This window comes from Limulus polyphemus, unplaced genomic scaffold, assembly GCF_000517525.1.
Source record: "Limulus polyphemus unplaced genomic scaffold, Limulus_polyphemus-2.1.2 Scaffold3072, whole genome shotgun sequence".
NCBI lineage: Eukaryota > Metazoa > Arthropoda > Merostomata > Xiphosura > Limulidae > Limulus > Limulus polyphemus.
In genome coordinates, this window is record NW_013668682.1 from 79,050 (window position 1) to 89,088 (window position 10,039).

The following is a 10,039-nucleotide window of genomic DNA, read 5'->3' on the forward strand; positions in this document are numbered from 1 at the left end:
GTGTAATAATATTTCTTCAAGAAAAAAATTTGTGATGTAAGATTATTCAAGTTAATTTTTTATAAACAGAAATAATATGTTAATTATCAAGATAACCTATACGTGTTAGCAAAGAGACAGAAAGGAGACAAGAAAAAAATTTGTGATGTAAGATTATTCAAGTTAATTGTTTATAAACACAAATAATATGTTAATTATCAAGATAACCTGTTAGCAAAGAGACAGTGATTAGAGTGAAAAACTTTTATTTAATGTGTTCAGAAATGCACTCATTCCACTGTAATAGACTCCCTGTTTTCAATCAAACAAAACACGTTAATACAGGTTCATAGTGTGTATAAATATAAAATATATTAGTTTCACTAATTGCATAATAGGTGGCATTCTCAAAAGACATTTACTATTAGCAGCATTCCCCTTTCTCTCCCCTTAAATTTTGGCTCCTTGATATGATTGAAGTAAAACTCCATATGACATTTGAGAACATATATAATGCTAACACAATGTATCTCTTTTTCATGTTTTGTTTCACAGAATTTAGTGTGTGTTTTTTCATGTTTTGTTTCACAGATTTAGTGTATGTTTTTCTTATGTGACTATACATGTGTCATTTTTAGTATGGAGTCTTATATTGCTGTCTTCCACTGGTAGAGAACACATATGAAGGAAGAAAACCAAGTCTTATACATATGTAAGTTGTCACTGAAGTACATCTAACATTTAGCATGTTAAAAAAGCAAAAAACAGATATATGGATAGACCAATAGATCTTTAAAAAATATTTGATCTTAATTTTAACTGATAGGGATCAATGTTGAAGGTGACTTATGCGATACATATTGAACCATTACAAGCATATCTGGATAAGAAAATGTAGCTATTTTGAAATGTAGTTAGTACCCATACAGCATGTGTGTGTTAATGTTTGATCTTTCTTTTTCTATTAAGATTTATTAAGCAGAGAGTTAAGAGTTGAGTTTTATTTTTACAAATCTTACTAGGCCTTCTGTGTCTGTTGGCTTTGCTGTGCTGCTTTCTCTTGCAAATTTTACTGGACCAGTCTACCCAACTATGAAAGAGGTATTGTTTGTTTTTTAAGTTTTATCTTACTATAGATGTTGTACATCTTTATTATGATGTAGTCCTTGTATAACACATTAAATAATATTTTATAAACATTGGAAAATGTGAGTGCTCCATAATTCTGATTTTTGTGAAATGATCAAGATGTATGTCTCGAGCATGTGGTTAAATACAAGATGTAAGTCTCGATCATGTAGTTAACTAAAAGATGTAAGTATCGATCACGTGGTTAAATACAAGATGTAAGTCTCGATCACATAGTTAAATACAAGATGTAAGTCTCGATCATGTGGTTAAATAAAAGATGTAAGTATCGATCATGTGGTTAAATACAAGATGCAAGTCTCGATCAAGTGGTTAAATAAAAGATGTAAGTCTCGATCACATAGTTAAATAAAAGATGTAAGTCTCGATCACATAGTTAAATAAAAGATGTAAGTATCGATCATGTGGTTAAATACAAGATGTAAGTCTCAATCACATGGTTATATACAAGATGTAAGTATCGATCACGTGGTTAAATACAAGATGTAAGTCTCAATCATGTGGTTAAATAAAAGATGTAAGTATCGATCATGTGGTTAAATACAAGATTTGTCTCAATCACATGGTTAAATGCAAGATGTAAGTCTCAATCACGTGGTTAAATACAAGATGTAAGTCTTGATCACGTGGTTAAATACAAGATGTAAGTCTCGATCACGTGATTAAATACAAGATGTAAGTCTCGATCATGTGGTTAAATACAAGATGTAAGTCTCAATCACGTGGTTAAATACAAGATGTAAGTCTCAATCATGTGGTTAAATACAAGATGTAAGTCTCGATCATGTGATTAAATACAAGATGTAAGTCTCGATCATGTGATTAAATACAAGATGTAAGTCTCGATCACGTGGTTAAATACAAGAGGCAAGTCTCGATCACGTGGTTAAATACTGAAAAAAGTTAACTTTATAATAATATCTTACATTAGTTTAATATAGTAAAATGGAAATAAAACTTTAATAGTCTAAATTTTCTTAATTCTTGATACACTTTCTTGAACTTTTTTTTCAGGTGTCGATGCGGAAATGTTCTGAAATTGAGTCTTTTCTTACCCTGAGCATGCCGTTTGGCCAACCTTGTGACACGGATTGGCAAACTGTGTGTGAACTACAAACATTGAAGAATGAAACCACCAGTAAAATGGATCAGAAAGTAACCTTCTAAAAAAGAAATATTATTATCTAGAATGTTTTTGTTATTAGTTATTTTTAGAAATCTGATACAAATGTTTGAATCATTGAAAGTTTTGAATTTTTTTTCATATATTAGAATTTATTGTATCATAAATACTAAGGAAACCTCAGACTTTATTTTAAAGGAAAAGTTTAGTAACTTATTTCAGTTTATATTATAACCTGTTACTTGAACTTTAAAAAAATTTGATTTGGTACAATACCTTAAGCAACTTAATGATTTAGATAAACTTTATAGGATTAAATTCATGGTTTCTATAAAGTTTGTTCAAAACATCCTTTGGTCTAGACCTACCTGCACTAGTACTTTTGAGAAGTTATCTCCCGCATTAAGATAGTATTTGGAGATCTTCTTATATAATGTGAAGTAATGTTATTGATGATTTTATGGCAGTCTTAAGAATGTGACTCAATTGTCAGGAGACCCTGATTATAAATATGTTAAAGATTAGCCAATTGTAGTTAAAACATTATATATATAGTAGCTAGTTTGTCCATCAAGAAAGTTTTATAATTATGCCTATAACATCTGGTTTTCTAAAGTTTAAACCAAACTGCGAATGAAATATAAAAAATACAACATTTGTGAGTTTTTATCAGTATCAAATTACGTAAACGTATATTTTAGAATTTAGTATTTCATATAATTTGTGAGGTTTTTTAACAGATTTAACAAGTATTAAGTCAAATACGTCCTAGCTAAGCAAATAACTTCCTGGAGATGTTCATTGTTAGTGCAAAATATTCATTCCATTTTCTCTAACTGTAAGTAATACCGTGGAGCTTTTATCACTTGCATCTCGAAATGTAAAACTTGGTATTAGATATGTATTAGTAATTCAAATTGTTTACTTCAGTTTCTCTAACTGTAAGTAATGCCATACTCGGGTCTCAAAATGCAAAAATTTAAAATATGAGTGGATGTTAATCATGGGTGGTTGTGACACTATTACAGGATGCCGAGAAATGAATTTAAAGATACTTTGGTTGTTATGTTTTTGTAGTTTTTCTAACTTTAAATATGTTTTTTTGTTTATAAATAATGCAGTTTTGCTGTATTATTTGCAACATTTACTAATAGTTATGAGTTTTTTTTTGTTAGGTAACATTACAAATAACAAAACTACCCTGTTTTACATTCTGTATCAGTTTTTGTTTTTAAGATAATAATATGTTTGTGTTTTTTGCATTCTATAAAACTTAATAATTTTTTTGTTCCTTAACCCTGTAAGTGCTGGTCACAGTCATGCTATACTGGTAATTCATCCACCATACATTGTTGGAATGATGCATTCTGCTACTCCAAATGGTTCTGTCATCTCTTGATAGCTTGAGGAATTTTTTTATCTTTATTTGCATGCATGGAAAATTGGAACTTTGGCAAGGTTATCTTCTGTGCTGTATTTGTTTACAATCTGTGTGAGAAAGGTTCGATACCATAGGCTAATAATGGTTGAAGTATTTCAGTAAACATTCTTAGATTCACTGAATGATGAAACCAGGCTGTAATCGACTGTTTAGGATGGAATTGTGAAGTATTTGACCTCAAGTGATGTGAATATAGGCCTGCTTCATTGGCAAAAAGTATTTGACACTCAAAGGGTTAAGATTACCTTTTTACATGTTTTATTCTTAATTTGTTTTCATGAGATATTCATTCTCTGATTATATTTTTATCATTATCACTTTTCTAATCTTTCATAAGCTATTAGTGAATTCAGCATGAAACATTTTATCTTTCATGAGCTATTAGTGAATTCAGTGTGAAACATTTTATCTTTCATGAGCTATTAGTGAATTCAGCATGGAACATTTTATCTTTCATGAGCTATTAGTGAATTCAGTGTGAAACATTTCATCTTTCATGAGCTATTAGTGAATTCAGTGTGAAACATTTCATCTTTCATGAGCTATTAGTGAATTCAGTGTGAAACATTTCATCTTTCATGAGCTATTAGTGAATTCAGTGTGAAACATTTTATCTTTCATGAGCTATTAGTGAATTCAGCATGAAACATTTTATCTTTCATGAGCTATTAGTGAATTCAGTGCGAAACATTTTTCATCCATTCTTTTATAATTTCTATTTATGGTTTTGCAGCCATTTCTAATATTAGTAGAAATATACAAGATATATAAAATTAATGTTACTTTTTGTTTGTTATTAGACATGTAGTCTCAATATGCCATGTGTGAGCAAACTTTGTTGTTTTGACAAGATCAGAGATTATAAATGTAATCTACAAAAATTTTGTATTTCCACAATTTCTTTGTTATAATAATAATAATACTATTTTTTTAAAGGAAAATAAGAAAAGATCTTTAAATATTTTTTAATGTTTTACTAAAAACAGCAGCCTGCCTGGAAACCACATAACTATAAAGGAAAATCAACTTTAAACGTTTCCATCAGCGAGTACGTGAGGTCTGTACAGGTATATCTATATTCTTTAAGCATCAAATGAAGAAGATAAATTTTAAGTGTTTGTAAACTGTTATCAAGTTTATTTAATAAAAAATGGTTTTCAGTGAGACATGATTGATCTAGAAGCTGGAAGTAAATCAATTATAACAGCAAAATATAAAAAAAAAAACATTCTTAGTACAAAGTTATGCAAAATAGTGCAAAAGGACTATTTTGAAATTAAAATATGATGTTAAAAATAATATTTCGAGCTTGATGAAACTGAAGTTGTATTTATCTTATTCATATTTTGTTAGGAAGTTAAAATAATGATGTTATTTAGTGTTAAAAATGATATATTTTGAGCCTGGTAAAACATAAGTTAGTATATTTATCATGTTATTTTTTAGGAACTTTGACTAATATTTACTTCTTAACAAGTTATTCTCAACAAATTACTATAAACAAAGACTGTTTTAAGAAATTGAGGAAATTGACTTTTCCGCAAAAGAGACATATCAGAAACAAGAAATAATCTGTAAAGGAGACACTAGGAAATACAAAAAAACACAAATAATGTATATAGGAGACTATTATGACATTAGGAAATACAAAAAAACACAAATAATGTATATAGGAGACTATTATGACATTAGGAAATACACAAAAACACAAATAATGTACATAGGAGACTATTATGACATTAGGAAATACACAAAAACACAAATAATGTATATAGGAGACTATTATGACATTAGGAAATACAAAAAAACACAAATAATGTATATAGGAGACTATTATGACATTAGGAAATACAAAAAAACACAAATAATGTATATAGGAGACTATTATGACATTAGGAAATACACAAAAACACAAATAATGTACATAGGAGACTATTATGACATTAGGAAATACACAAAAACACAAATAATCTATATAGGAGACTATTATGACATTAGGAAATACACAGAAAAGCCAGATTTGAAATAAGAATGCCATGTTAGGAAGTATATAAAAATAAGTCAGTACTGAAGCAAGAACAACCTCTATAGGAGACTAATGCCATGTTATGAAATATGCAAGAAAGTCAGATATGAAAGAAGAAATAATTTTTATGGAGGACCTACTCCATGCTATAAAGTATATACAAAAAAAAACTTAACAGCAGTTTTAATGTGCTATGTGTGACTTGTATTACACATTATATGGTAACAGGTGTTTATTTGTTTCTCACTTTGAGAAGGTTGTGAGCATTATCAAGAAATTTAGAATGTTGCTTTTTTCCATATATTTGTTACTTAAGAGAAAGTACATATTTCCTGGTGCAAAAATGACCTGTCTGTTTAAGGTTTTAGCATGGGGTGTTGCTTTCAGGTAAAAGGCACCATGTGCTGGTTTTATAAGCTTATTTTTTGTGTTTGTAGGCTTACAGTTTGTGGTTAAAAAATTAAATGGAAGTCAAATTTATCTGTACCTGGGCTCTTTGTTCACTTATGTTTGTGTCAATGTTAACCCTATTGCCATGGGTATCCTTTACTGTACGTGACACATTGTTTTAGTATCTTACATTAAAATTTTTGTTAAACTAGTTTTTATTTATGTTATACCAATTAGTATAGCATAAAATTTTAGCTAATAATCCATATTTTAGTAGTATATAAGAGTTAAGTTCTTAATTCTACAAGGCAATATCAAAATAAATCCTGAATTTCCCATAGTGTGACGCACTTGACACATTTTCTCTAGGTATCTTTTCATTTCTATTTTATTCCCCCCCCCTCCCCAGAAACTATGAAATTAAACATAAATTAATCAGTATAAAATTGTCATTGCTCAGACAAACCATAATTTTTATTGCCTTCAATTTTGTTTGGTTACAGAGCTATCAAATAGAAAATCAGACCCCTTCTGCCGCACCCACATGTCACATCCTCTATTTCAAGATTTGTTTTCTCTTTCAGGATTTATTAATAGTTCTCTTTTATATTTAGTTTTATATTACCTATAGCCAATAGAAAGTGAAGGTTGTCATCTATCAAATGTTGTATTGTATAATGTTGTGTTCTGAAAAGATAAGTGTCAGTTTCACTTACACTACACATTCCCATAGGAAACTAGCTTGGATTACTTTGTAATGGCTCTTGTCGCATAGTTAGAAAACCAGAAATATTTTGAGAGTTAGGGGAAGTTATCTACTTTTTGCAAGTTATTAGTATATGTTCTTTGGTGCATTATTTAATCAAATAGAAATTTAGTGCATTACTAACATTAGTATAAAAAAAATATGGTTAACTGTCATTGACAATTGACAGCAAGAAAAAAAGAAAATTGGGTAAGTACATTATTACTTGTTTTTCATGTTTATTCTTTATTTATTATGTTAAAGATAAGTAAAATAAAAAATAGAGATCTTTTTAGGTTAGTTGAGATTAGATTAGGTAAAATTAGTCATTCTAGAAAGAAAAAAATAATTTTGAGGTCAGTCACATTGGCCAACTGTGTATAGAGTTAGGGTAGAGAAAATAACAGATAAAATATAAAGTTTTACTGAAAACAAATATTTGAAATGTATTTAGGAGGTTTTGGAGATTATACAAATGAAATACGAGGTTTTTGAGATGAAGAAAAGTATTTTTAATGAAAATCACTTTCCACATGGACTATTCAAAACAAATACTCAATATATTCATGGACAAATCTTTATTTTAGTTTATTAAAAATACTTCACAAAAAAATATGATTTTTTGTATGTGAAAGCCTTGTCATGTTAACAGAAAGACTGCCAAATTTTGTGAAGATATCCAGTTTACACTGAAAGTTAGAAGTATTAAATCTATAAAGACTTTAAACTAGTATAAAGAGGTCACGTGGTTTGTCAAATTGACCGAACCCATGTCAAGAGAATTAAGGTACAGTTTGTATCAGTATAAGAAATTTTCAAGTGGTCTGTTTCATACCAACAAAAAAGACACACATACATATATATTATTACAAGTTTTATGTTTGACCTAGTAACATTTTTCTTTTTCATCTTGAAAATGTGTGATTATTTTTAATTAATAAGAAAATTTAGTTCTTTCATTATTGTAGGATATCAAATGTATGCAATAGACATGGGATCAAATTTTTATCTTTTTATAAATCATTTTATTAATAGGTTTTAATTTTGATGTCAATGTGTTCCAAAAACTGAATGATGTATTTAAATGTGTACAGCTTTGTTCCAGAGTTTTCTTAAATTCATTATTTTATTCTAAGGTGTATCAAGAGCTTCACTAATATTATAGTTTTTAATCTGCATTATGGATCTTTGAAAACCTTGTTTCTTTGTTCTGAAAGTTTGATCAGCCATGGTTTCCAGATGTGACTGAAGTATTCGGAAACGTGATTGTTAAGGCTATGATGGAAGGTGTGGAAACAGATGTTATCCTGCCATTGAGCCATGCCCAGCCTGGTCACCAACTTCAGCTGGAGAGCTTGACTCTACATCCATGTGTTCAAGCATCAGTTCTAGACTTAGACACCAGTTCTTTAGGTGTGACTACTTAACACCGAAAGTGATGACTGATATTTTTTCTAAATTTGTTATTAAGTTGTATAAATAAAAATAGGATTGAAAGCTTAACAGTTTAAAGTCATTTAATTTAAATTTTATTTTCAATGCTAAAAGTTATTATGGAAAAGTCATACAGAACTTTATTTTGAAGTATTTTTTCCTTCATATTACTCACTAAACCATAAAGTAATTTCTTCCAGAAAGACCAGGCATGTCAAAGAAGCTGCGTTTTTCTCCCCCACTTCATGAATTCATACTGTGTCAGTATAAAGTAAAATACAGTAAAGTGGCTCCAATCCTTGGAGTATACAAATTGAGAGTAAGTATTAATTCTTGAACTATTATAATAAAATTTATTTATTTTTTTTCCTCTAAAGGTAAATCCATCAAGAAGGTAAAACAAGATGGCCAGATGAAGACTTTCTTTGTCAAAAAAATTGATTCAAAAAATCAGAGGAACCACACTCATGTCGTCTGAGCATATATATATATTCTTACTGTTGTTCTACAAAACTCATTGTCGTTAGTGATAGTCATTGAACTTCACTCTCCCAATCAGAGGAACCTCTTATTTCATCTGAGGATACATATATCCATGATGTTGCTCCATGAATCTCATTATCTTTAATGTCAGTCACTGAATTTCACTGTCCTTGGTATCATTTCTATTAGTACCGCTGTCACCATTACCATACTATGAATATCATTGACCTACAGTGTATTGTACTATGATTTAGTATCCCCAAGGAATGTAGTTATTTATATCGTGTTTGCTCTTATTTGAAAATGATTGTCCACCTGTATCATTTTACGAATGTTGATGCTGCCTCACTGGTATTCAGAATCATGGACATTGATTTTCTTGCATTGTCATTGTATTTTTATTCTGTTAATTTCAATATCTCTTAGTGATGCTAACATATCATGTAGAATCAGAAAGTAGATTCTTCAGAAACCCAATACCCTGAGTGTGTTTAGAAGATATATCTTCATTCTCTTGAATGTCATATTTTCTTAATGATGTCTTTCAGCTTTATTCTGTGAATGTTGATATCTGTGCAATGTCACTCTGTGTCCTCCTGGTGTTATTCTATGAATAAAAGTATTCTCCTAGAGTCATTCTAAGAATAACGATGTCCTCCTAGTGTCCTTCTGTGAATATAGGTGTTCTAGTATCATTATATATGAATAAAGGTATCCTCCTAGTGTCATTCTGTGAATATAGGTGTCCTCCTAACGTTATTCTATGAATACAGGTATCCTAGTGTCATTCTACGGATGCAGGTGTCATTTTGAGAATACAGATGTCGTCCTAGTGTCATTCTGTGAATAAAAGTGTCCACCTGATGACATTCTATGAATAAAGGTGTCCTCCTAGTGTCATTCTATGAATAAAGTTGTCCTCCTAGTGTCATTCTGTGAATAAAGGTATTTTTCTAGTGTCATTGTAAGAATAATGTGTCATTCTGTGAATAAAGGCATTTTCCTATTGTCATTATATAAACAAGCAGAAACTCTGATCTATTGGTGGCTGTTTTTGCTAGTAATTACTAATCGTAGAATTCATACCTCATTGAAAAAAAAAGCAAACATTTTCTAAAAAAAGGATTTTTCTGGGAAGTACTGCACGGTAAAAGTGTTCGGATTGTGCTCATATAAGCTGTAATGTTTTTATATATTAAAAGTGGTGCTCTTTATTGAAAAAATATTTTTGGGGTATTATATTTACAAATGGCATCAACAAAGATATAT

At 29.6% G+C, this 10,039-nt stretch overlaps 1 protein-coding gene across 4 annotated transcripts in view; it reads left to right on the forward strand.

The window, feature by feature from the left end:
* The window catches only part of LOC106468600 (AP-5 complex subunit mu-1-like), a 35,832-nt gene that overhangs the window by 16,568 nt on the left and 9,225 nt on the right, over nt 1–10,039 (forward strand). For all 4 annotated transcript variants that reach the window (XM_013929032.2, XM_022396950.1, XM_022396951.1 and 1 more), the window contains 6 exons: nt 618–691; nt 1,002–1,080; nt 2,143–2,283; nt 4,679–4,759; nt 8,071–8,266; nt 8,488–8,606. In XM_013929032.2, coding sequence (XP_013784486.1) covers nt 618–691; nt 1,002–1,080; nt 2,143–2,283; nt 4,679–4,759; nt 8,071–8,266; nt 8,488–8,606 — 690 coding nt within the window. The remainder of the gene's footprint in view (nt 1–617; nt 692–1,001; nt 1,081–2,142; nt 2,284–4,678; nt 4,760–8,070; nt 8,267–8,487; nt 8,607–10,039) is intronic.